This window comes from Salmo salar, chromosome ssa03, assembly GCF_905237065.1.
Source record: "Salmo salar chromosome ssa03, Ssal_v3.1, whole genome shotgun sequence".
In the NCBI taxonomy this organism is placed as follows: domain Eukaryota; kingdom Metazoa; phylum Chordata; class Actinopteri; order Salmoniformes; family Salmonidae; genus Salmo; species Salmo salar.
Window position 1 is genome coordinate 1,809,715 of NC_059444.1, and position 27,500 is coordinate 1,837,214.

Genomic DNA, 27,500 nt, shown 5'->3' on the forward strand with positions numbered 1-27,500 from the left:
TGTCTCAGTTCAGTCACCCTGCCACGGGTTCTCTGTAGAGGAGGGTTAATGTCATTCTGTCTCAGTTCAGTCACCCCGCCACGGGTTCTCTGTAGAGGAGGGTTAATGTCATTCTGTCTCAGTTCAGTCACCCTGCCACGGGTTCTCTGTAGAGGAGGGTTAATGTCATTCTGTCTCAGTTCAGTCACCCTGCCACGGGTTCTCTGTAGAGGAGGGTTAATGTCATTCTGTCTCAGTTCAGTCACCCCGCCACGGGTTCTCTATAGAGGAGGGTTAATGTCATTCTGTCTCAGTTCAGTCACCCCGCCACGGGTTCTCTGTAGAGGAGGGTTAATGTCATTCTGTCTCAGTTCAGTCACCCCGCCACGGGTTCTCTGTAGAGGAGGGTTAATGTCATTCTGTCTCAGTTCAGTCACCCCGCCACGGGTTCTCTGTAGAGGAGGGTTAATGTCATTCTGTCTCAGTTCAGTCACCCCGCCACGGGTTCTCTGTAGAGGAGGGTTAATGTCATTCTGTCTCAGTTCAGTCACCCTGCCACGGGTTCTCTATAGAGGAGGGTTAATGTCATTCTGTCTCAGTTCAGTCACACCGCCACTGGTTCTCTATAGAGGAGGGTTAATGTCATTCTGTCTCAGTTCAGTCACCCCGCCACGGGTTCTCTGTAGAGGAGGGTTAATGTCATTCTGTCTCAGTTCAGTCACCCCGCCACGGGTTCTCTATAGAGGAGGGTTAATGTCATTCTGTCTCAGTTCAGTCACACCGCCACGGGTTCTCTGTAGAGGAGGGTTAATGTCATTCTGTCTCAGTTCAGTCACCCCGCCACGGGTTCTCTGTAGAGGAGGGTTAATGTCATTCTGTCTCAGTTCTGTCACACCGCCACGAGTTCTCTATAGAGGAGGGTTAATGTCATTCTGTCTCAGTTCAGTCACACCGCCACGAGTTCTCTATAGAGGAGGGTTAATGTCATTCTGTCTCAGTTCAGTCACCCCGCCACGGGTTCTCTGTAGAGGAGGGTTAATGTCATTCTGTCTCAGTTCAGTCACCCCGCCACGGGTTCTCTATAGAGGAGGGTTAATGTCATTCTGTCTCAGTTCAGTCACCCTGCCACGGGTTCTCTGTAGAGGAGGGTTAATGTCATTCTGTCTCAGTTCAGTCACCCCGCCACGGGTTCTCTATAGAGGAGGGTTAATGTCATTCTGTCTCAGTTCAGTCACCCTGCCACGGGTTCTCTATAGAGGAGGGTTAATGTCATTCTGTCTCAGTTCTGTCACACCGCCACGAGTTCTCTATAGAGGAGGGTTAATGTCATTCTGTCTCAGTTCAGTCACCCCGCCACGGGTTCTCTATAGAGGAGGGTTAATGTCATTCTGTCTCAGTTCAGTCACACTGCCACGGGTTCTCTGTAGAGGAGGGTTAATGTCATTCTGTCTCAGTTCAGTCACCCCGCCACGGGTTCTCTGTAGAGGAGGGTTAATGTCATTCTGTCTCAGTTCAGTCACCCTGCCACGGGTTCTCTGTAGAGGAGGGTTAATGTCATTCTGTCTCAGTTCAGTCACCCCGCCACGGGTTCTCTATAGAGGAGGGTTAATGTCATTCTGTCTCAGTTCAGTCACCCCGCCACGGGTTCTCTGTAGAGGAGGGTTAATGTCATTCTGTCTCAGTTCAGTCACCCCGCCACGGGTTCTCTGTAGAGGAGGGTTAATGTCATTCTGTCTCAGTTCAGTCACCCTGCCACGGGTTCTCTGTAGAGGAGGGTTAATGTCATTCTGTCTCAGTTCAGTCACCCCGCCACGGGTTCTCTATAGAGGAGGGTTAATGTCATTCTGTCTCAGTTCAGTCACCCCGCCACGGGTTCTCTGTAGAGGAGGGTTAATGTCATTCTGTCTCAGTTCAGTCACCCCGCCACGGGTTCTCTATAGAGGAGGGTTAATGTCATTCTGTCTCAGTTCAGTCACCCCGCCACGGGTTCTCTGTAGAGGAGGGTTAATGTCATTCTGTCTCAGTTCAGTCACCCCGCCACGGGTTCTCTGTAGAGGAGGGTTAATGTCATTCTGTCTCAGTTCAGTCACCCCGCCACGGGTTCTCTGTAGAGGAGGGTTAATGTCATTCTGTCTCAGTTCAGTCACCCCGCCACGGGTTCTCTGTAGAGGAGGGTTAATGTCATTCTGTCTCAGTTCAGTCACCCTGCCACGGGTTCTCTGTAGAGGAGGGTTAATGTCATTCTGTCTCAGTTCAGTCACACCGCCACTGGTTCTCTATAGAGGAGGGTTAATGTCATTCTGTCTCAGTTCAGTCACCCCGCCACGGGTTCTCTGTAGAGGAGGGTTAATGTCATTCTGTCTCAGTTCAGTCACCCCGCCACGGGTTCTCTATAGAGGAGGGTTAATGTCATTCTGTCTCAGTTCAGTCACCCTGCCACGGGTTCTCTATAGAGGAGGGTTAATGTCATTCTGTCTCAGTTCAGTCACACCGCCACTGGTTCTCTATAGAGGAGGGTTAATGTCATTCTGTCTCAGTTCTGTCACACCGCCACGGGTTCTCTATAGAGGAGGGTTAATGTCATTCTGTCTCAGTTCAGTCACCCCGCCACGGGTTCTCTGTAGAGGAGGGTTAATGTCATTCTGTCTCAGTTCAGTCACACCGCCACGAGTTCTCTATAGAGGAGGGTTAATGTCATTCTGTCTCAGTTCAGTCACCCTGCCACAGGTTCTCTGTAGAGGAGGGTTAATGTCATTCTGTCTCAGTTCAGTCACCCTGCCACGGGTTCTCTGTAGAGGAGGGTTAATGTCATTCTGTCTCAGTTCTGTCACACCGCCACGGGTTCTCTATAGAGGAGGGTTAATGTCATTCTGTCTCAGTTCAGTCACACCGCCACGGGTTCTCTGTAGAGGAGGGTTAATGTCATTCTGTCTCAGTTCAGTCACCCCGCCACGGGTTCTCTGTAGAGGAGGGTTAATGTCATTCTGTCTCAGTTCTGTCACACCGCCACGAGTTCTCTATAGAGGAGGGTTAATGTCATTCTGTCTCAGTTCAGTCACACCGCCACGAGTTCTCTATAGAGGAGGGTTAATGTCATTCTGTCTCAGTTCAGTCACCCCGCCACGGGTTCTCTGTAGAGGAGGGTTAATGTCATTCTGTCTCAGTTCAGTCACCCCGCCACGGGTTCTCTATAGAGGAGGGTTAATGTCATTCTGTCTCAGTTCAGTCACACTGCCACGGGTTCTCTGTAGAGGAGGGTTAATGTCATTCTGTCTCAGTTCAGTCACCCCGCCACGGGTTCTCTGTAGAGGAGGGTTAATGTCATTCTGTCTCAGTTCAGTCACCCCGCCACGGGTTCTCTATAGAGGAGGGTTAATGTCATTCTGTCTCAGTTCTGTCACACCGCCACGAGTTCTCTATAGAGGAGGGTTAATGTCATTCTGTCTCAGTTCAGTCACCCTGCCACGGGTTCTCTGTAGAGGAGGGTTAATGTCATTCTGTCTCAGTTCAGTCACCCTGCCACGGGTTCTCTGTAGAGGAGGGTTAATGTCATTCTGTCTCAGTTCACAGTCAGTTGTGTTTAACGTGACGTTCCAGTCCATCTGTTTTTGTCGTTAGTGAAATCGACATCAGTAGACTGCTAACAGCTTTCTCTTCCTGTCCCTGTCCCCTCCGATCACAAACCCACATGACCACCCTATTGGACAACGTACAAACTAGTGGCAACATTTAACAAGCTAGCTACGGAGGGAGTTTTAGGGCACGCCCTTCCATGTACCTGTGACTCTGAGGACCTGCAGGCTGACGAGGGGCCGTATGGAAGCTGGTCCGAGAGTGTGTAGCTGGTTCCTGCTGAGGTCCAGGAGAGCCAGAGAGGAGAGTCCAGACAGAGCTTGGTCACCCAGCACCTCTATACTATTCTCCTGGAGGTGTAGCTCCTGTAGACTCTGTGGGGGGGTAGAGGTTAGGGGTCAGGTGTAGACTCTGTGGGGGGATAGAGGTTAGGGGTCAGGTGTAGACTCTATGGGGGGATAGAGGTTAGGGGTCAGGTGTAGACTCTGTTGGGGGATAGAGGTTAGGGGTCAGGTGTAGACTCTATGGGGGGATAGAGGTTAGGGGTCAGGTGTAGTCTCTGTGGGGGGGTTAGAGGTTAGGGGTCAGGTGTAGACTCTGTGGGGGGATAAAGGTTAGGGGTCAGGTGTAGACCCTGTGGGGGGGATAGAGGTTAGGGGTCAGGTGTAGACTCTGTGGGGGGATAGAGGTTAGGGGTCAGGTGTAGTCTCTGTGGGGGATAGAGGTTAGGGGTCAGGTGTAGACTCTGTGGGGGGATAGAGGTTAGGGGTCAGGTGTAGACTCTGTGGGGGGGGATAGAGGTTAGGGGTCAGGTGTAGACTCTGTGGGGGGATAGAGGTTAGGGGTCAGGTGTAGACTCTATGGGGGGATAGAGGTTAGGGGTCAGGTGTAGTCTCTGTGGGGGGTTAGAGGTTAGGGGTCAGGTGTAGACTCTGTGGGGGGATAGAGGTTAGGGGTCAGGTGTAGACTCTGTGGGGGGATAGAGGTTAGGGGTCAGGTGTAGACTCTGTGGGGGGGATAGAGGTTAGGGGTCAGGTGTAGACTCTATGGGGGGATAGAGGTTAGGGGTCAGGTGTAGACTCTGTGGGGGGATAGAGGTTAGGGGTCAGGTGTAGACTCTGTGGGGGGATAGAGGTTAGGGGTCAGGTGTAGACTCTGTGGGGGATAGAGGTTAGGGGTCAGGTGTAGACTCTGTGGGGGGATAGAGGTTAGGGGTCAGGTGTAGACTCTGTGGGGGGATAGAGGTTAGGGGTCAGGTGAAGACTCTGTGGGGGGGGGATAGAGGTTAGGGGTCAGGTGTAGACTCTGTGGGGGGATAGAGGTTAGGGGTCAGGTGTAGACTCTATGGGGGGATAGAGGTTAGGGGTCAGGTGTAGACTCTGTTGGGGGATAGAGGTTAGGGGTCAGGTGTAGACTCTATGGGGGGATAGAGGTTAGGGGTCAGGTGTAGTCTCTGTGGGGGGGTTAGAGGTTAGGGGTCAGGTGTAGACTCTGTGGGGGGATAAAGGTTAGGGGTCAGGTGTAGACCCTGTGGGGGGGATAGAGGTTAGGGGTCAGGTGTAGACTCTGTGGGGGGATAGAGGTTAGGGGTCAGGTGTAGTCTCTGTGGGGGATAGAGGTTAGGGGTCAGGTGTAGACTCTGTGGGGGATAGAGGTTAGGGGTCAGGTGTAGACTCTGTGGGGGGGATAGAGGTTAGGGGTCAGGTGTAGACTCTGTGGGGGGATAGAGGTTAGGGGTCAGGTGTAGACTCTATGGAGGGATAGAGGTTAGGGGTCAGGTGTAGTCTCTGTGGGGGGGGATAGAGGTTAGGGGTCAGGTGTAGACTCTGTGGGGGGATAGAGGTTAGGGGTCAGGTGTAGACTCTGTGGGGGATAGAGGTTAGGGGTCAGGTGTAGACTCTGTGGGGGGGATAGAGGTTAGGGGTCAGGTGTAGACTCTATGGGGGGATAGAGGTTAGGGGTCAGGTGTAGACTCTGTGGGGGGATAGAGGTTAGGGGTCAGGTGTAGACTCTGTGGGGGGGGATAGAGGTTAGGGGTCAGGTGTAGACTCTGTGGGGGGGATAGAGGTTAGGGGTCAGGTGTAGACTCTGTGGGGGGATAGAGGTTAGGGGTCAGGTGTAGACTCTGTGGGGGGATAGAGGTTAGGGGTCAGGTGAAGACTCTGTGGGGGGGGATAGAGGTTAGGGGTCAGGTGTAGACTCTATGGGGGGATAGAGGTTAGGGGTCAGGTGTAGACTCTGTGGGGGGATAGAGGTTAGGGGTCAGGTGTAGACTCTGTGGGGGGATAGAGGTTAGGGGTCAGGTGTAGACTCTGTGGGGGGATAGAGGTTAGGGGTCAGGTGTAGACTCTGTGGGGGGATAGAGGTTAGGGGTCAGGTGTAGACTCTGTGGGGGGATAGAGGTTAGGGGTCAGGTGAAGACTCTGTGGGGGGGGGATAGAGGTTAGGGGTCAGGTGTAGACTCTATGGGGGGATAGAGGTTAGGGGTCAGGTGTAGACTCTGTGGGGGGATAGAGGTTAGGGGTCAGGTGTAGACTCTGTGGGGGGATAGAGGTTAGGGGTCAGGTGTAGACTCTGTGGGGGATAGAGGTTAGGGGTCAGGTGTAGACTCTGTGGGGGGATAGAGGTTATGAAGGGGTTCTGTAGGGTTAACCCTCTACAGTCTAATCCCGGTCTAAACCGGGGGGAGGGGGGTTCTGTAGGGTTAACCCTCTACAGTCTTGGTCAAACGGCATAGGAATTGTTTTAAGATGTTCCTACCAGTGATGATTTAGCTATTTGATTTAAATATCTATAGCTTTAACAGACACATTTGGATGTGGACTTTTCTATTATTATTAACTAGATTTCCACAATGGGGCACAAACATTGTAGGCCAGGGGTTAAGGGTTAAGGGTTAAGGGTTAAGGGTTAAGGGCCAAGGGTTAAGGGCCAAGGGTTAAGGGTTAAGGGTTAAGGGTCAAGGGTTAAGGGCCAAGGGTTAGGGGCCAAGGGTTAAGGGCCAAGGTTCAAGGGTTAAGGGTTAAGGGCCAAGGTTCAAGGGTTGAGGGCCAAGGGCCAAGGTTCAAGGGTTAAGGGCCAAGGGCCAAGGTTCAAGGGTTAAGGGCCAAGGGTTAAGGGCCAAGGGTTAGGGGCCAAGGGTTAAGGGCCAAGGTTCAAGGGTTAAGGGCCAAGGGTTAAGGGCCAAGGGTTAAGGGTTAAGGGTTAAGGGCTAAGGGCCAAGGGTTAAGGGTTAAGGGTTAAGGGTTAAGGGCCAAGGGTTAGGGGCCAAGGGTTGGGGTTAAGGGTTAAGGGTTAAGGGTTAAGGGTTAAGGGTTGAGGGCTAAGGGCTAAGGGCCAAGGGTTAAGGGTTAAGGGCTAAGGGCCAAGGGTTAAGGGCCAAGGGTTAAGGGCCAAGGGTTAAGGGTTAAGGGCCAAGGGTTAAGGGCCAAGGGTTAAGGGCCAAGGGTTAAGGGTTAAGGGCCAAGGGCCAAGGGTTAAGGGTTAAGGGCCAAGGGTTAAGGGCCAAGGGTTAAGGGTTAAGGGCCAAGGGCCAAGGGTTAGGGGCCAAGGGTTAAGGGCCAAGGGCTAAGGGTTAAAGGCCAAGGAACAAGGGTTAAGGGCCAAGGGTAGTGTTTCCTACTGATCTGTAGACCTATAAAGGTAATGTTTGTGTAGGGTTCAGGGGTTAGCGGTCAAGGGTCAAGGTTTGAGACTGACCTGCAGCCCAGTAAAAGTGTGATCATGCAGCCGTGTGATCTGATTGGCTGCCAGGTAGAGGATGCGGAGGTGGTCCAGGCCGGTGAAGGTGTCCGGGGTAAGCAGGTGGATGAGGTTCCCATTGAGGGCTAACTCTAGCAGCGGGCCCTGAGCCAGGAAAGCCCCAGGCTCCAAGGCTGAGATGCTGTTGTTCTGGAGATAGAGGTGGAGCAGCCGGCCCAGCCCTGACAGGTCCAAACGACGGATGTGGACGATAGCATTGTCCTGCAGGAATACTGTCTGGGAGGAGCAGAGCGACAGCCTGACATTACTACACACTCTGAGTCACATTACTACACTGAGGAGAACTTAGCTGCTGTAGTCTACCAGTCTACCAGTCTACCAGTCTACAGTCTACCAGTCTACCAGTCTACCAGTCTACAGTCTACCAGTCTACCAGTCTACCAGTCTACCAAGTCATTTAAAACGTCTTCGGGATCGGTGTCCCTTCCACGGGACGGTTGAGCTAACGTAGGCTAATGTGATTAGCATGAGGTTGTAAGACACAAGAACATTTCCCAGGATATAGACATATCTGATATGGGCAGAAAGCTTAAATTATTGTTAATCTAACTGTACTGTCCACTTTACAGTAGCTATTACAGTGAAATAATACCATGCTATTGTTTGAGGAGAGTTCACAGTTTTGAACATAAAAAGGTATTAATAACCAAATTAGGCACATTTGGGCAGTCTTGATACAACATTTTGAACAGAAATTCAATGGTTCTTTGGATCAGTTTAAAACTTTGCAATACACTGCTGCCATCTAGTGGCCAAAATCTAAATTGCACCTGGGCTGGAATAATAAATTATGGCCTTTCTCTTGCATTTTAAAGACGATGGTACAAAAAAATACAAAAGAACGGTTAGTTTTTTTCTTTGTATTATTTTTTACCAGATCTATTGTGTTATATTCTACTACATTCCTTTCACATTTCCATAAACTTCAAACTGTTTCCTTTCAAATGGTACCAAGAATATGCATATCCTTGCTTCAGGGCCTGAGCTACAGGCAGTTAGATTTGGGTATGTCATTTCAGGAGAAAACTGAAAGGGGCGGATCCTTAAGAAGTTTTAAAAAGCAACCTCAGTGTTTATGGGTTAGTGTGAGTACAGACACAAACCTGTGTATTACAATATATATTTACCTGTGTTGTGTCAGGAACTCTCTGTGGGATCTCTCGGAGTCCCAGAGATCCACACTCTACAGTCAGGCTGTAGCAGTGACATCCTGACGGACAGGCATCACAGGACAGGGGGAGGAGGAGGAGGAGGAGGGGCAGCCTGGGGAACTGAAGGAGAAACATCACACTGAGAGGAGAGGAGGAGGAGGAGAGGAGGGAGGAGGAGGAGGAGGAGGAAGAAGAGGAGAGGAGGAGGAGGAGAGGAGGAGGAGGAGGAGGCACAGAGGAGGAGGAGGAGGAGCAGAGGAGGAGGAGCAGGAGGAGGAGCAGGAGGAGGAGGAAGAGGAGGAGGGGAGGAGGAGGAGGAGGAGCAGAGGAGGAGGAGGAGCAGAGGAGGAGGAGGCACAGAGGAGGAGGAGGAGCAGCAGAGGAGGAGGAGGAGGAGCAGAGGAGGAGGAGGGTCAGAGGAGGAGCGGAGGAGGAGGAAGAGGAGGAGGAAGAGGAGGAGGAGGAGCAGAGGAGGAGGAGGAGGATAGGAGGAGGAGGAGGAGGAGGAGCAGAGGAGGAGGAGGAGGAGGAGGAGGAGGAGGAGGAGGGTCAGAGGAGGAGCAGAGGAGGAGGAAGAGGAGGAGGAGGAGCAGAGGAGGAGGAGGAGAAGGAGGAGCAGAGGAGGAGCAGAGGAGGAGGAAGAGGAGGAGGAGGGGAGGAGCAGAGGAGGAGAAGCAGAGGAGGAGGAGGAGAAGCAGAGGAGGAGGAGCAGAGGAGGAGGAGGAGGAGCAGAGGAGGAGAGGAGGAGGAGGAGGAGGAGGAGGAGGAGCAGAGGAGGAGAGGAGGAGAGGAGGAGGAGGAGGAGGAGGAGGAGCAGAGGAGAAGGAGGAGCAGAGGAGGAGGAGGAGGAGGGGAGCAGAGGAGGAGGAGGAGGAGAGGAGGAGGAGGAGAGGAGGAGCAGAGGAGGAGGAGGAGGAGCAGAGGAGGAGGAGAGGAGGAGGAGGAGGAGGGGGAGCAGAGGAGGAGGAGGAGGAGGAGGAGAGGAGGAGCAGAGGACGAGGAGGAGCAGAGGAGGAGGAGCAGAGGAGGAGGAGAAGGAGGAGCAGAGGAGGAGGAGAGGAGGAGCAGCAGCAGAGGAGGAGGAGGAGGAGGAGAGGTGGAGCAGAGGAGGAGGAGGAGGAGGAGCAGAGGAGGAGGAGGAGGAGGAGGAGCAGAGGAGGAGGAGCAGAGGAGGAGGAGGAGGAGGAGGAGGAGCAGAGGAGGAGGAGAGGGGAGAGTAAAGAATGGGAGATCAACATTACCATAGAAAAAGTCCCCACAGTCTCCAAACCAACCTTGTTTCTAGTGATGCTCTACAAGGTGATCGTTAACCATGTTAATAGTGATGCAGTATCTAGGCTTCCTGTGGTCTAAGGAACTGCATCTCAGTGCTAGAGGCATCACTACAGACTCTGGTTCGATCCCGGGCTGTATCACAACTGGCCGTGATCGGGAGTACCATAGGGCGGCACAGAATTGGCCCAGCGTCAGCCTGGCTAGGGGAGGGTTTGGCCGGGGCAGGCTGTAGCTATTAAATAAGAATTTGTTCTTAACTGACTTGCCTAGTTAAATAAAGGCTAAATAAAAAATATATAAATAAATATAGACTTCTCCGCTCCTTTCTGCTCCTCTCCTCTCCTCAGTAAAACCAAGAGGTATACAGACCTCTCCTCTCTCTCTCTCTCTCTCTCTCTCTCTCTCTCTCTCTCTCTCTCTCTCTCTCTCTCTCTCTCTCCTCTCTTCTCTCCTCTTCTCAGTAAAACCAGGAGGTATACAGACCTCTCCTCTCTCTCTCTCTCTCTCTCTCTCTCTCCTCTCTCTCCTCTTCTCAGTAAACAGTATACAGACCTCTCCTCTCTCTCTCTCTCTCTCTCTCTCTCTCTCTCTCTCTCTCTCTCTCTCTCTCTCTCTCTCTCTCTCTCCTCTCTTCTCTCCTCTTCTCAGTAAAACCAGGAGGTATACAGACTGCTCCTCTCTCTCTCTCCTCTCTCCTCTCCTCTCCTCAGTAAATCCAGGAGGTATATAGACTGCGCCTCTCCTCAGAGTCAGTATAATACTCCTGGCTTAGATCCTTTAGTTGGTCTGAGGAGAATTTGTTTCTACAGCAACAGAATTGTTGACTAAATGAGCTGTGAGAAGGATGTGAATGTTTAATTCAGTGTGTATTTACGAGCTGGAATCCACTAAGGTGACCTACTTAACATAACCAATCCTATCAGTCTCCCATGTAACATCAGACACACTGTGTCACGACTTCCTCCGAAGTCGGTCCCTCTCCTTGTCCTTCCTTCTCCTGGTCCCAGTGGGATCCGTCTCTCCCTTCCCCAGGAATACGATGAGACGGCTGGGAACTGCCAGGGGTTCCTCTTGCAGCTGGACTTATACCTGGCAACCGTCCACCCGGCTCCTTCGGGCCGTGAAAGGGTGCCCGCCCTCGTCTCGTGCCTCACCGGGAAAGCCCTGGAGTGGGCCAACACCGTGTGGAGAGAGGGAGATGTGGCGTTGGACCAGTTTGAGGAGTTCACCCGCCGCTTCCGGGCAGTCTTCGACCACCCGCCCGGTGGGTGAACGCCTCTTCCATCTGAGGCAGGGGACGAGGAGCTGAAGTTTCGGACCCTGGCTGCCGGCGCGGGATGGAACTACAGGGCCCTGATCGACCATTATCACTGCAGTCTGCGCTGCAGTCTACTGGATAACCTGCTGGCTACCCGCAAACGTTCAGATCGGGGTCTGTTGGTGCCATCCCCGAGCTACCCCCTCTCCGATACCCATGGAGCTGGGAGGGGCGGTGCTCAGGGAGGCCGGAGGGGGTTCCATCCCCAGCACCCCCTCTCCGATACCCATGGAGCTGGGAGGGGGGCGGTGCGCAGGGAGAACGGAGGAGGTTCCAGCTTGTACACCATCTGTGCCGGTCGGTGCCGGGTTGGTTCCTCTGGGGATCGAGGCAGCAGGCAGGGAGTTCTGGCGTCACCCCAGGTGAGCCGGCACCATTCTCACCCACCTCTGTTGCACATATATTTGTGTATGTCACTTTTCCTGAGTTTTCCCCACATTCCCAGCATAAGGCGCTCGTCGATTCAGGCGTGGCTGGGAATTTTCTAGAAAGATCATTCGCCCTTAGTTTAGGGATCCCCATTGTTCCCGTGGCTGTGCCCTTCCCCGTTCACGCCTTAGATAGTCGACCATTAGGGTCAGGTTTGATCAGGGAGGCCACCACTCCTCTGGGCATGGTGACGCAGGGGGGGCACAAGGAGAGAATTAGTCTCTTCCTTATTGACTCTCCTGCATTTCCCGTGTTGCTAGGCCAACCCTGGTTAGTTTGTCATGACCCCACTGTTTCTTGGCCACAGAGGGCTCTCACGGGTGGTCGCGGGAGTGCTCGGGGAAGTGTTTAGGGGTTTCCGTTGGTGCTACTACGGTGGAAAGTCCAGACCAGGTCTCCACCGTGCGCATTCCCCCTGAATATGCCGATTTGGCTCTCGCCTTCTCTAAAAAGAAGGCGACTCAATTACCACCCCATCGACGGGGGGACTGTGCGATAAATCTCCTGGTAGACGCTGCACTTCCCAGGAGTCACGTGTATCCCCTCTCACAAGCGGAGATGGAGGCTATGGAAACATATGTCTCCGAATCCCTGCGTCAGGGGTACATTCGGTCCTCCACTTCACCCGCCTCCTCGAGTTTCTTTTTTGTGAAGAAGAAGGAGGGAGGTCTACGCCCGTGTATTGACTATCGGGGTCTGAACCAGATCACTGTGAGGTATAGTTACCCACTACCGCTCATAGCCACAGCGATTGAGTCAATGCACGGGGCGCGCTTCTTCACCAAACTAGATCTCAGGAGCGCTTACAACCTGGTGCATATCCGGGAGGGAGACGAGTGGAAGACGGCATTCAGTACCACCTCAGGGAACTATGCGTACTTCGTCATGCCGTACGGGTTGATGAATGCGCCATCAGTCTTCCAAGCGATTTGTAGACGAGATTTTCAGGGACCTGCACGGGCAGGGTGTAGTGGTGTATATTGATGACATTCTGATATACTCTGCTACACGTGCCGAGCATGTGTCCCTGGTGCGTAGGGTGCTTGGTCGCCTGTTGGAGCATGACCTGTACGTCAAGGCTGAGAAGTGTCTGTTCTTCCAGCAGTCTGTCTCCTTCCTAGGGTACCGCATTTCCACCTCCGATGGAGAGTGGAGAGTGACCGCATTTCAGCCGTGCGTAATTGGCCGACTCCCACCACGGTAAAGGAAGTGCAGCGGTTTCTAGGGTTTGCCAACTACTACCGGAGGTTTATCCTGGGTTTTGGTCAGGTAGCGGCTCCCATTACCTCACTGCTGAAGGGGGCCCCAGTGCGTTTGCAGTGGTCGGCTGAGGCGGACAGGGCTTTTGGTCACCTGAGGGCTCTGTTTACCTCGGCTCCCATGCTGGCCCATCCGGATCCCTCTTTGGCGTTCATAGTGGAGGTAGACGCGTCCGAGGCTGGGATAGGAGCTGTGCTGTCTCAGCGCTCGGGTACGCCACCGAAGCTCCGCCCCTGTGCCTTCTTCTCGAAGAAGCTCAGCCCGGCGGAGCGGAACTATGATGTGGGGGACCGGGAGCTGTTGGCTGTCGTCAAGGCTTTGAAGGCGTGGAGACATTGGCTTGAGGGGGTTAAACACCCTCTCCTCATCTGGACTGACCACCGCAATCTGGAGTACATCTGAGCAGCGAGGTGATTGAACCCTCGCCAGGCAAGGTGGGCCATGTTTTTCACATGTTTTGTGTTTACCCTTTCCTACAGACCAGGCTCCCAGAACGTGAAGGCAGACGCATTGTCCCGGCTGTATGACACAGAGGAGCGGCCCATGGATCCCACTCCCGTCCTCCTGCCTGGTGGCGCTGTGTGGGAGTTGGACGCGGATATTGAGCAGGCATTACGTGCAGAGCCCGCTCCTGTCCAGTATCCCGCTGGGCATCTGTAAGTCCCGTCTGCTGTTCGTGCCCGGTTGATCTATTGGGCCCACACGTCACCCTCCTCTGGTCATCCTGGGATCGGTCGGACAGTGCGCTGTTTGAGGGTGAGGTACTGGTGGCCCACCTTGGCTTAGGGCTTGTTGGTTTATGTTTCCTCCTGCTCGGTGTGCGCCCAGTGTAAGGCTCCTAGGCACCTGCCCAAAGGGAAGCTACACCCCTTACCCGTTCCACAACGGCCATGGTCTCACCTGTCGATAGATTTTCTCACAGATCTCCCCCCTCACAGGGTAACACCACGATCCTGGTCATTGTAGACTGTTTTTCCAAGTCCTTCCATCTCCTCCCTCTGCCTGGTCTTCCTACGGCCCTACAGACTGCGGAAGCCCTGTTTACTCACGTCTTCCCGCACTACGGGGTGCCTGAGGATATAGTGTCTGATCGAGGTCCCCAGTTCACGTCTAGGGTCTGGAAGGCGTTCATGGAACGTCTGGGGGTCTCGATCAGCCTTACTTCAGGGTTTCACCCCGAGAGTAATGGGCAGGTGGAGAGAGTAAACCAGGATGTGGGCAGGTTTCTGCGGTCCTATTGCCAGGATCGGCCGGGGGAGTGGGCGGCGTTCGTGCCCTGGGCTGAGATGGCCCAGAACTCGCTTTGCCACTCCTCCACTAACCTCTCTCCCTTCCAGTGCGTTCTGGGGTACCAGCCGGTTCTGGCACCTTGGCATCAGAGTCAGACCCGAGGCTCCTGCGGTGGACGACTGGTTCAGGCGCGCGGAGGAGACATGGGAAGCTGTCCATATTCACCTTCAGCGGGCCGTGCTGCACCAAAAAGAGAATGCAGACCGCCACCGCAGTGAAGCCCCGGTGTTTGCACCTTTGGACTGGGTCTGGCTCTCGACCCGACACCTGCCCCTCCGCCTGTCCTGCCAGAAGCTGGGTCCGCGGTTTGTGGGGCCGTTTAAAGTCCTGAGGAGAGTGAACGAGGCTTGTTATAGGTTACAGCTTCTCCCCGATTACCGTATTAACCCCTCGTTCCATGTGTCTCTCCTCAGGCCGGTGGTGGTTGGTCCACTCCAGCAGTCTGAGGTGCGGGAGGTTCCTCCACCCCCTCTGGACATCGAGTGGGCCCCGGCGTACTCCATTCGCTCCATACTGGATTCGAGGCGTCGGGCGAGGGGTCTTCAGTATCTCGTGGAGTGGGAGGGGTACGGCCCGGAGGAGAGGTGCTGGGTTCCGGTCGAGGATGTGTTGGACCCTTTAATGCTGCAGGAGTTCCACTGTCTTCATCCGGATCGCCCTGTGCCTCGCCCTCCGGGTCGTCCCCGAGGCCGGTGTCGGCGCGCTGCTGGAGCCGCGCGTCAAGGGGGGGGGTACTGTCACGACTTCCTCCGAAGTCGGTCCCTCTCCTTGTTCGGGTGGCGTTCGGCGGTCGACGTCACCGGTCTTCTAGCCATCGCCGATCCACCTTTCATATTCCATTTGTTTTGTCTTGTCTTCCCACACACCTGGTTTCAATTCCAGCATTACATGTCGTGTATTTAACCCTCTGTTCCCCCCATGTCCTTGTCCGGAATTGTTTATTGTAGTGCTTGTGCACGTTATGCTGGTGTGTGACGGGTTTCACCCATTGTCAGGGATTTCTTCGTCGTCAGACGATATGGCGAAATCATCGTCGGAAAATGAGGACCAATATGCAGCAGAGTTGAGATAGTTCATTTTGAACGTTTAATAAACTCAAAGATGAACATACAAAATAACAAAACGAACTCACGATTACTAGACAGTCCTGTTAGGCTCACACACGCTAAACAAGAAACAATCTCCCACAATTACACAGACAAACACACCCAACTAATATAGGACTTCCAATCAAAGGCAACACCACACAGCTGCCTTCAATTGGAAGTCCACCCCAATTAACCAAACATAGACATACAACCAACTAGATCAACATAGAAATACGTAAACAAGGAACAGTGCCCAAAAACCCCGGAATACTTAAATCAAATGCCCTTTTAGAAAAAACACCACCCCGAACCACATAAACCAAATACCCTCTGCCACGTCCTGACCAAACTACAATAACAATTAACCCTTATACTGGCCAGGACGTGACACCCATTCATTTATTGTTCTGTTTACGGTGGTTTTATTTATTAAACTGCACCGTTGTAAATCAGTTTTGCTCTCCTGCGCCTGACTTCTCTGCCGCCAGTACGCACCCCTTACACACTGATCTCAGATCAACATCATAACATAACCAATCCTATCAGTCTCACATGTAACATTAGACACACTGATCTCAGATCAACATCGTCCCTCTATCCCTTCCATGCTACTCAGCTTTATGCCCAAGGTGTGTGGAATGAAAATATGCTTTCATTCAGTTCAGGAGAAAGGGAAGAGAAAGAGAAGAGAATGAGAAGAGAAAGAGAGGAGAGAAGAGAACGGGTGGAGAGAAAGGGAGGAGGGAAGAGAAAGGGAGGAGAGGAGAGAAAGGGAGAAGAGAACAGAAAGGGAGGAGAGGAGAGAAAGGGAGGAGAGTGAATGGTGAATGAGTTCTAGTAACGTAGAGCCTGCTGCAACACAATCATATAGACCTGTAGTAACGTAGAGCCTGCTGCAACACAATCCTATAGACCTGTAGTAACGTAGAGCCTGCTGCAACACATCATATAGACCTGTAGTAATGTAGAGCCTGCTGCAACACAATCCTATAGACCTGTAGTAACGTAGAGCCTGCTGCAACACAATCCTATAGACCTGTAGTAACGTAGAGCCTGCTGCAACACAATCATATAGACCTGTAGTAACGTAGAGCCTGCTGCAACACAATCCTATAGACCTGTAGTAACGTAGAGCCTGCTGCAACACAATCATATAGACCTGTAGTAACGTAGAGCCTGCTGCAACACAATCCTATAGACCTGTAGTAACGTAGAGCCTGCTGCAACACATCATATAGACCTGTAGTAATGTAGAGCCTGCTGCAACACAATCCTATAGACCTGTAGTAACGTAGAGCCTGCTGCAACACAATCCTATAGACCTGTAGTAACGTAGAGCCTGCTGCAACACAATCATATAGACCTGTAGTAACGTAGAGCCTGCTGCAACACAATCCTATAGACCTGTAGTAACGTAGAGCCTGCTGCAACACATCATATAGACCTGTAGTAATGTAGAGCCTGCTGCAACACAATCCTATAGACCTGTAGTAACGTAGAGCCTGCTGCAACACAATCCTATAGACCTGTAGTAACGTAGAGCCTGCTGCAACACAATCATATAGACCTGTAGTAACGTAGAGCCTGCTGCAACACAATCCTATAGACCTGTAGTAACGTAGAGCCTGCTGCAACACAATCATATAGACCTGTAGTAACGTAGAGCCTGCTGCAACACAATCCTTTGGACCTGTAGTAACGTAGAGCCTGCTGCAACACATCATATAGACCTGTAGTAATGTAGAGCCTGCTGCAACACAATCCTATAGACCTGTAGTAACGTAGAGCCTGCTGCAAAACAATCCTATAGACCTGTAGTAACGTAGAGCCTGCTGCAACACAATCATATAGACCTGTAGTAACGTAGAGCCTGCTGCAACACAATCCTATAGACCTGTAGTAACGTAGAGCCTGCTGCAACACATCATATAGACCTGTAGTAACGTAGAGCCTGCTGCAACACAATCCTATAGACCTGTAGTAACGTAGAGCCTGCTGCAACACAATCCTATAGACCTGTAGTAACGTAGAGCCTGCTGCAACACAATCATATAGACCTGTAGTAACGTAGAGCCTGCTGCAACACAATCATATAGACCTGTAGTTACGTAGAGCCTGCTGCAACACAATCATATAGACCTGTAGTAACGTAGAGCCTGCTGCAACACAATCCTATAGACCTGTAGTAACGTAGAGCCTGCTGCAACACAATCATATAGACCTGTAGTAACGTAGAGCCTGCTGCAACACAATCATATAGACCTGTAGTAACGTAGAGCCTGCTGCAACACAATCATATAGACCTGTAGTAACGTAGAGTCTGCTGCAACACATCATATAGACCTGTAGTAACGTAGAGCCTGCTGCAACACATCATATAGACCTGTAGTAACGTAGAGCCTGCTGCAACACATCATATAGACCAGTAGTAACGTAGAGCCTGCTGCAACACATCATATAGACCTGTAGTAACGTAGAGCCTGCTGCAACACAATCATATAGACCTGTAGTAACGTAGAGCCTGCTGCAACACAATCATATAGACCTGTAGTAACGTAGAGTCTGCTGCAACACATCATATAGACCTGTAGTAACGTAGAGCCTGCTGCAACACATCATATAGACCTGTAGTAACGTAGAGCCTGCTGCAACACATCATATAGACCTGTAGTAACGTAGAGCCTGCTGCAACACAATCATATAGACCTGTAGTAACGTAGAGCCTGCTGCAACACATCATATAGACCTGTAGTAACGTAGAGCCTGCTGCAACACATCATATAGACCTGTAGTAACGTAGGGCCTGCTGCAACACAATCATATAGACCTGTAGTAACGTAGAGCCTGCTGCAACACAATCATATAGACTTGTAGTAACGTAGAGCCTGCTGCAACACAATCATATAGACCTGTAGTAACGTAGAGCCTGCTGCAACACATCATATAGACCTGTAGTAACATAGGGCCTGCTGCAACACAATCATATAGACCTGTAGTAACGTAGAGCCTGCTGCAACACAATCATATAGACCTGTAGTAACGTAGAGCCTGCTGCAACACAATCATATAGACCTGTAGTAACATAGGGCCTGCTGCAACACAATCATATAGACCTGTAGTAACGTAGAGCCTGCTGCAACACATATAGACCTGTAGTAACGTAGAGCCTGCTGCAAAACAATCATATAGACCTGTAGTAACGTAGGGCCTGCTGCAACACAATCATATAGACCTGTAGTAACATAGGGCCTGCTGCAACACAATCATATAGACCTGTAGTAACGTAGAGCCTGCTGCAACACAATCATATAGACCTGTAGTAACGTAGAGCCTGCTGCAACACAATCCTATAGACCTGTAGTAACGTAGAGCCTGCTGCAACACAATCATATAGACCTGTAGTAACGTAGAGCCTGCTGCAACACAATCATATAGACCTGTAGTAACATAGGGCCTGCTGCAACACAATCATATAGACCTGTAGTAACGTAGAGCCTGCTGCAACACAATCATATAGACCTGTAGTAACATAGAGCCTGCTGCAACACAATCATATAGACCTGTAGTAACATAGGGCCTGCTGCAACACAATCATATAGACCTGTAGTAACGTAGAGCCTGCTGCAACACAATCATATAGACCTGTAGTAACATAGGGCCTGCTGCAACACAATCATATAGACCTGTAGTAACGTAGAGCCTGCTGCAACACAATCATATAGACCTGTAGTAACGTAGAGCCTGCTGCAACACAATCATATAGACCTGTAGTAACATAGGGCCTGCTGCAACACAATCATATAGACCTGTAGTAACATAGGGCCTGCTGCAACACAATCATATAGACCTGTAGTAACGTAGAGCCTGCTGCAACACAATCATATAGACCTGTAGTAACATAGGGCCTGCTGCAACACAATCATATAGACCTGTAGTAACGTAGAGCCTGCTGCAACACATCATATAGACCTGTAGTAACGTAGAGCCTGCTGCAACACAATCATATAGACCTGTAGTAACGTAGAGCCTGCTGCAACACATCATATAGACCTGTAGTAACGTAGAGCCTGCTGCAACACATCATATAGACCTGTAGTAACGTAGGGCCTGCTGCAACACAATCATATAGACCTGTAGTAACGTAGAGCCTGCTGCAACACAATCATATAGACTTGTAGTAACGTAGAGCCTGCTGCAACACAATCATATAGACCTGTAGTAACGTAGAGCCTGCTGCAACACATCATATAGACCTGTAGTAACATAGGGCCTGCTGCAACACAATCATATAGACCTGTAGTAACGTAGAGCCTGCTGCAACACAATCATATAGACCTGTAGTAACGTAGAGCCTGCTGCAACACAATCATATAGACCTGTAGTAACATAGGGCCTGCTGCAACACAATCATATAGACCTGTAGTAACGTAGAGCCTGCTGCAACACATATAGACCTGTAGTAACGTAGAGCCTGCTGCAAAACAATCATATAGACCTGTAGTAACGTAGGGCCTGCTGCAACACAATCATATAGACCTGTAGTAACATAGGGCCTGCTGCAACACAATCATATAGACCTGTAGTAACGTAGAGCCTGCTGCAACACAATCATATAGACCTGTAGTAACGTAGAGCCTGCTGCAACACAATCCTATAGACCTGTAGTAACGTAGAGCCTGCTGCAACACAATCATATAGACCTGTAGTAACGTAGAGCCTGCTGCAACACAATCATATAGACCTGTAGTAACATAGGGCCTGCTGCAACACAATCATATAGACCTGTAGTAACGTAGAGCCTGCTGCAACACAATCATATAGACCTGTAGTAACATAGAGCCTGCTGCAACACAATCATATAGACCTGTAGTAACATAGGGCCTGCTGCAACACAATCATATAGACCTGTAGTAACGTAGAGCCTGCTGCAACACAATCATATAGACCTGTAGTAACATAGGGCCTGCTGCAACACAATCATATAGACCTGTAGTAACGTAGAGCCTGCTGCAACACAATCATATAGACCTGTAGTAACGTAGAGCCTGCTGCAACACAATCATATAGACCTGTAGTAACATAGGGCCTGCTGCAACACAATCATATAGACCTGTAGTAACATAGGGCCTGCTGCAACACAATCATATAGACCTGTAGTAACGTAGAGCCTGCTGCAACACAATCATATAGACCTGTAGTAACATAGGGCCTGCTGCAACACAATCATATAGACCTGTAGTAACATAGGGCCTGCTGCAACACAATCATATAGACCTGTAGTAACGTAGAGCCTGCTGCAACACAATCATATAGACCTGTAGTAACATAGGGCTGTGTGTTGGGGGACCAGGTTCACCTGGATGTAAATGCTGTCAGTAAAGGCTGTGTGTTGGTGCCCTACCACCAGAGTTATCTGCTGTTCTGATGTAACTGGTGATGTCACTGGGCTGGTGGATATAGGCCAACTTGTTCATTCTCCGCCCTGTAATCTGTAATCCTGTGGTAAACATGTTATAATCCTGACGGTCAGACGCTGGAGAGATAATCTGCTCTACACAGACAGACAGAGTTTACCCTGTAACCCTGACACAATACAGCTGGGAATCAGAGAGAGAGAGAGAGAGAGTTACCACCATGTCAATATAAAACACCTCGAACCCACTGTTTACCTCTACTGTTTACCTCCACTGTTTACCTCCACTGTTTACCTCTACTGTTTACCTCTACTGTTTACCTCTACTGTTTAAATATATTATTTACCTCTACTGTTTACCTCCACTGTTTACCTCTACTGTTTACCTCCACTGTTTACCTCTACTGTTTACCTCTACTGTTTACCTCTACTGTTTACCTCCACTGTTTACCTCTACTGTTTACCTCTACTGTTTACCTCCACTGTTTAACTATATTGTTTACCTCCACTGTTTACCTCTACTGTTTACCTCTACTGTTTACCTCTACTGTTTACCTCTACTGTTTAACTATATTGTTTACCTCTACTGTTTACCTCCACTGTTTAACTATATTGTTTACCTCTACTGTTTACCTCCACTGTTTAACTATATTGTTTACCTCTACTGTTTACCTCTACTGTTTACCTATATTGTTAATCTCTACTGTTTAACTCCACTGTTTTTCTGTACTGTTTAACTGTCCTAGTTACAGGGCATTCAGAAAGTATTCAGACCCCTCGACTTTTTCCACATTTTGTTATGTTACAGCCCTATTCTAAAATGTATTAAATAAATCATTTTCCTCATCAATCTACACACAATACCCCATAATGACAAAGCGAAAACAGGTTTTTATACAGTACCAGTCAAAGGTTGGGACACACCTATTCATTCAAGGGTTTTCATTATTTTTTACTATTTTCTACATTGTAGAATAATAGTGAAGACATCAAAACAATGAAAAAACACATATGGAATCATGTTGTAAGCAAAAATGTGTTAAACTAAAAGATTTGAGATTCTTCAAAGTAGCCACCCTTTGACTTGATGACAGCTTTGCACACTCTTGGCATTCTCTCAACCAGCTTCATGAGGAATGCTTTTCCAACAGTCTTGAAGGAGTTCCCACATATGCTGAGCACTTGTAGGCTGCTTTTCCTTCACCATGTGGTCCAACTCATCCCAAACCATCTCAATTGGGTTAAGGTCAGGTGATTGTGGAGGCCAGGTCATCTGATGCAGCACTCCATCACTCTCCTTCTTGGTCAAATAGCCCTTACACAGCCCTTGCGAGACCTGAAAATTGCTATGCAGCGACGCTCCCCATCCAACCGGACAGAGCTTGAGAGGATCAGCAGAGAAGAATGAGAGAAACTCCCCAAATACAGGTGTGCCAAGCTTGTAGCGTCATACCCAAGAAGACTCGAGACTGTAATCACTGTCAAAGGTGCTTCAACAAAGTACTGAGTGAAGGGTCTGAATTTTTATGTAAATTTAGATATTGAAGTTTTTTTTATTTTGTATAAGTATTCAATCATTTCTAAAAACCTGTTTTTGCTTTGTCATGATGGGGTATTGTTTTTAGATTGATGAGGGGAAAAAAATATTGAATTCATTATAGAATAAGGCTGTAATGTAAAACAATTTGGAAAAAGTCAAGGGGTCTGAAAACTTTCCGAATGCGCCGTAACTCGGATGGACAGACATATGTATGATAGGAAATCACTTAGTGTACAAAACATTAGGAACACTGTCCTAATATTGAGTTTCACCCTCAGAACAGCCTCAATTCATCGGGACATGGACTCTACAAGGTGTCGAAATCGTTCCACAGGGATGCTGGCCCCATGTTGACTCCAATGCTTCCCCACAGTTGTGTCCAGTTGGCAGGATGTCCTTCGGGTGGTGGACCGTTTCTTGATACAGGAAACATACGGGAAAATGTTGAGCATGAAAAACCAATCAGTGTTGCAGTTCTTGACACAAACCGGTGAGCCTGGCTGGCACCTACTACCACACCCCGTTCAAAGGCTCTTAAATATTTAGTCTTACCCATTCACCCTCTGAATGGCACACAAACACAATCCATGTCTCAAGGCTTATAAATCCTTCTTTAACCTGTCTCCTCCCCTTCATCTACACTGATTGAAGTGGATTTAACAAGTGACATCAATAAGGGATCATAGCTTTCACCTGGATTCACCTGGTCAGTCTATGTCGTTGAAAGAGCAGGTGTTCCTAATGTTTTGTCCACCCAGTGGGTTAGTTATATATATTAGTATATAATAATAATAAGCAGACCATCTGTTCAGATTTGCTAAAAAAAAAAAACTCAGGAGAAACGGAACCAGAAATCAATACTGAACTTCAGAGAGGAGTTGCATTGAGGACACATTCATACCTACGGAGACAATTAGTATTGTAGTATAGTATATATATATTAGTATTGTCACATGGCTAAGATGGTAGACTTACAATAATAGCTAAGCTATACTTACCTGTTGAATGTTCAACACAGACGAGATGAGATCCAATCTTCACGGTCGCTTGGCCTTGGCTTGTCTCCAGCAACGACACCCAGTCCGTTCTCTAGCCGACCCACAGACAGTACTGATGAATCCAGCCTACTCTGCTAAAACTCTACAGCTGCTGCTCCATCCTAGAAGGAGATCCGAACAGTGAAATGTAACAAGATGACAACAACACTAGTTCAGCATGTTTGACTTGTTTGCAGCTGGCAGCAGTTGACTCCTCCCCCTTTTGTATTTTATTTATCAGCTTATTCTCTCTCTGTCTCTCTCTCTCTGTCTCTCTCTCTGTCTCTCTGTCTCTCTCCCTGTCTCTCTCTCTCTCTCTCTGTCTCTGTCTCTCTCTGTCTCTCTGTCTCTCTGTCTCTCTGTCTCCCTGTCTCTCTCTCTGTCTCTCTCTCTCTCTCTCTGTCTCTGTCTCTCTGTCTCTCTCTCTCTCTCTCTCTCTCTCTCTCTCTCTGTCTCTCTCTCTCTCTGTCTCTCTCTCTCTCTCTCTCTCTCTCTCTCTCTCTCTCTCTCTATCTGTCTCTCTCTCCCCTCTGTTTCTCTCTCTCTCTGTCTCTCTCTGTCTCTCTCTCTCTCTCTCTCTCTCTCTGTCTCTCTCTCTGTCTCTCTCTCTCTCTCTGTCTCTGTCTGTCTGTCTGTCTCTCTCTCTCTCTCTCTCTCTCTCTCTCTCTCTCTCTCTCTCTCTGTCTCTCTCTCTCTATCTCTCTCTCTCTCTGTTTCTCTCTCTCTCTCTCTCTCTCTCTTCTGTCTGTCTCTCTCTCTCTCTCTGTCTCTCTCTCTCTCTCTGTCTCTCTCTCTCTCTCATCACTCCCTCTCTCTCTCACATGAGAGAAGACAGGCTGATACACATTTATATAGAGTAGACCCAGGATAAACTCAGAGAAGACAGGCTGATACACATTTATATAGAGTAGACCCAGGATAAACTCAGAGAAGACAGGCTGATACACATTTATATAGAGTAGACCCAGGATAAACTCAGAGAAGACAGGCTGATACACATTTATATAGAGTAGACCCAGGATAAACTCAGAGAAGACAGGCTGACACACATTTATATAGAGTAGACCCAGGATAAACTCAGAGAAGACAGGCTGATACACATTTATATAGAGTAGACCCAGGATAAACTCAGAGAAGACAGGCTGATACACATTTATATAGAGTAGACCCAGGATAAACTCAGAGAAGACAGGCTGATACACATTTATATAGAGTAGACCCAGGATAAACTCAGAGAAGACAGGCTGACACACATTTATATAGAGTAGACCCAGGATAAACTCAGAGAAGACAGGCTGATACACATTTATATAGAGTAGACCCAGGATAAACTCAGAGAAGACAGGCTGATACACATTTATATAGAGTAGACCCAGGATAAACTCAGAGAAGACAGGCTGATACACATTTATATAGAGTAGACCCAGGATAAACTCAGAGAAGACAGGCTGATACACATTTATATAGAGTAGACCCAGGATAAACTCAGAGAAGACAGGCTGACACACACACGCACGCACACGCACACGCACACCGCACACACACACTCACCCTCTGCATCAGATATCCCCAGAAGCTTCTCATCAGTGTTTCCTTCCACAGTAAATTCATTACCATGTCACACACTAAGTCTCTCCTCCCTTCACTGTCTCTGCTTCCTTCACTGGCTCTGTCTCTCCTCCCTTCACTGCCTCTCCTCCCTTCACTGGCTCTGTCTCTCCTCCCTTCACTGGCTCTGTCTCTCCTCCTTTCTCTCTCTCTCCTCCCTTCACTGGCTCTGTCTCTCTCCTCCCTTCACTGGCTCTGTCTCCTCCCTTCACTGGCTCTGTCTCTCCTCCCTTCACTGGCTCTGTCTCTCCTCCCTTCACTGGCTCTGTCTCTCCTCCCTTCACTGGCTCTGTCTCTCCTCCCTTCACTGGCTCTGTCTCTCCTCCCTTCACTGGCTCTGTCTCTCCTCCCTTCTCTGTCTCTGTCTCTCCTCCCTTCTCTGTCTCTGTCTCTCCTCCCTTCACTGGCTCTGTCTCTCCTCCCTTCACTGTCTCTGTCTCTCCTCCCTTCACTGGCTCTGTCTCCTCCCTTCACTGTCTCTCCTCCCTTCACTGGCTCTGTCTCTCCTCCCTTCACTGTCTCTGTCTCTCCTCCCTTCACTGGCTCTGTCTCCTCCCTTCACTGGCTCTGTCTCTCCTCCCTTCACTGTCTCTCCTTCCTTCCTCCCTTCACTGTCTCTCCTTCCTTCCTTCCTTCACTGGCTCTGCTTCCTTCCTTCCTTCACTGTCTCTCCTTCCTTCCTTCACTGTCTCTCCTGCTCTACTCCACTCCACAATCAATACTCTTCCATTGTAGCTGATGAGTGGCTGGCCTCCTGCTGGTCCCAGAGAACACTGAACCCGATCCTCACCAGGCTCTAGTTTAATTAATGGAAACATGGGAGATCAATAAAGGTCATATGTAGTTTCAGTCGTCCTCATCAGACACTGGGCAGCAGAGGGCTGTACCAGAGGACAGAGGACATATTGACAAAACCCCTTTACAGCCCACACTGTTCAAATGGAATACAACACCAAACTAGTGGCGACTGAGCTGCCACCAAGGATGTTGTGAAACATTACTTAATCAAGCGTTGTACCACGCCTTGCAAGGACTGGGAGGACTCCTCTCTCTCTATCGCCTCTAAACACTATGATGGTGTTTCCTCTCTATCACCTCTAAACACTAACCCATCAGGCTACAGACTGTAGCCTGATGTTAAGACTACGGACTGTAGCCTGATGTTAAGACTATGGACTGTAGCCTGATGTTAAGAATACGGACTGTAGCCTGATGTTAAGACTACGGACTGTAGCCTGATGTTAAGACTATGGACTGTAGCCTGATGTTAAGACTACAGACTGTAGCCTGATGTTAAGAATACGGACTGTAGCCTGATGTTAAGAATACGGACTGTAGCCTGATGTTAAGAATACGGACTGTAGCCTGATGTTAAGACTACAGACTGTAGCCTGATGTTAAGACTACGAACTGTAGCCTGATGTTAAGAATACGGACTGTAGCCTGATGTTAAGACTACGGACTGTAGCCTGATGTTAAGACTACAGACTGTAGCCTGATGTTAAGACTACGGACTGTAGCCTGATGTTAAGACTACGGACTGTAGCCTGATGTTAAGAATACGGACTGTAGCCTGATGTTAAGAATACGGACTGTAGCCTGATGTTAAGACTACGGACTGTAGCCTGATGTTAAGACTACGGACTGTAGCCTGATGTTAAGAATACGGACTGTAGCCTGATGTTAAGAATACGGACTGTAGCCTGATGTTAAGAATACGGACTGTAGCCTGATGTTAAGAATACGGACTGTAGCCTGATGTTAAGAATATGGACTGTAGCCTGATGTTAAGAATACGAACTGTAGCCTGATGTTAAGAATACGGACTGTAGCCTGATGTTAAGACTATGGACTGTAGCCTGATGTTAAGACTACAGACTGTAGTCTGATGTTAAGACTACGGACTGTAGCCTGATGTTAAGAATACGGACTGTAGCCTGATGTTAAGAATACGGACTGTAGCCTGATGTTAAGAATACGGACTGTAGCCTGATGTTAAGACTACGGACTGTAGCCTGATGTTAAGACTACGGACTGTAGCCTGATGTTAAGAATACGGACTGTAGCCTGATGTTAAGAATATGGACTGTAGCCTGATGTTAAGACTACGGACTGTTATAAAGGGCCTATTTGCGAGATTGCCTTGTCATTTTAGTAGACATAGGCTAGGTCTACTGACTAAAATCATGGTTTATGATTGGAATTAAACGTTGCCATGGTTTGGTTAGCTAGATGCAGGTAGCCTATAGCAACTGATAGGCCTACGTCTAAATGTAGATGGCCTACAGTAAGAAGCCTAGACAAGATGTAAAATGAACGATTTAACACCTTGCTTGGTTCAAATTCACAGACTAATTTATTCACCATGTACAACGAGGAGATTTCGAATGTATCATCAAATCAATCATTTATTTTTATATAGCCCTTCGTACATCAGCTGTTTCTCAAAGTGTGTCAGAAACCCAGCCTAAAACCCCAAACAGCAAGCAAAGCATGTGAAAGCACGGTGCTATCTCCTAAAGCCTAAAACCAGAACCACTATGAGTGGCCAGTCCTCTTCTGCTGTGCAGGTAATACGTGCTTCCGTTACCCAATAGCCTACTGGAATAGGCTACTGAGGATGAGGTGGTAATTTCAATCACTGAATCAAATATTAAAATATGGAAATGAACTGAAAAGGCTTGTCAACAACAGACAGTGGTTGTTGTTTTGTTTTGTTTTTATCCTGGAGCCTAATCTGACTGTGACCTTGAATATAATGCAGGTATTCCCCAGGG

General features: G+C 49.3%; 1 protein-coding gene across 1 annotated transcript in view; it reads right to left on the reverse strand.

The window, feature by feature from the left end:
* Window positions 1-11,288, reverse strand: part of LOC106596172 (leucine-rich repeat-containing protein 24) — an 18,976-nt gene extending 7,688 nt beyond the window's left edge. The window contains exons 1-4 of the mRNA XM_045714334.1: window positions 11,185-11,288; window positions 8,442-8,604; window positions 7,252-7,530; window positions 3,758-3,926 (exon numbers count right to left, since the gene is read on the reverse strand). Of these exons, the coding sequence (XP_045570290.1) occupies window positions 3,758-3,926; window positions 7,252-7,530; window positions 8,442-8,604; window positions 11,185-11,288 (715 nt within the window). The remainder of the gene's footprint in view (window positions 1-3,757; window positions 3,927-7,251; window positions 7,531-8,441; window positions 8,605-11,184) is intronic.
* Window positions 11,289-27,500: the final 16,212 nt, after the last annotated feature.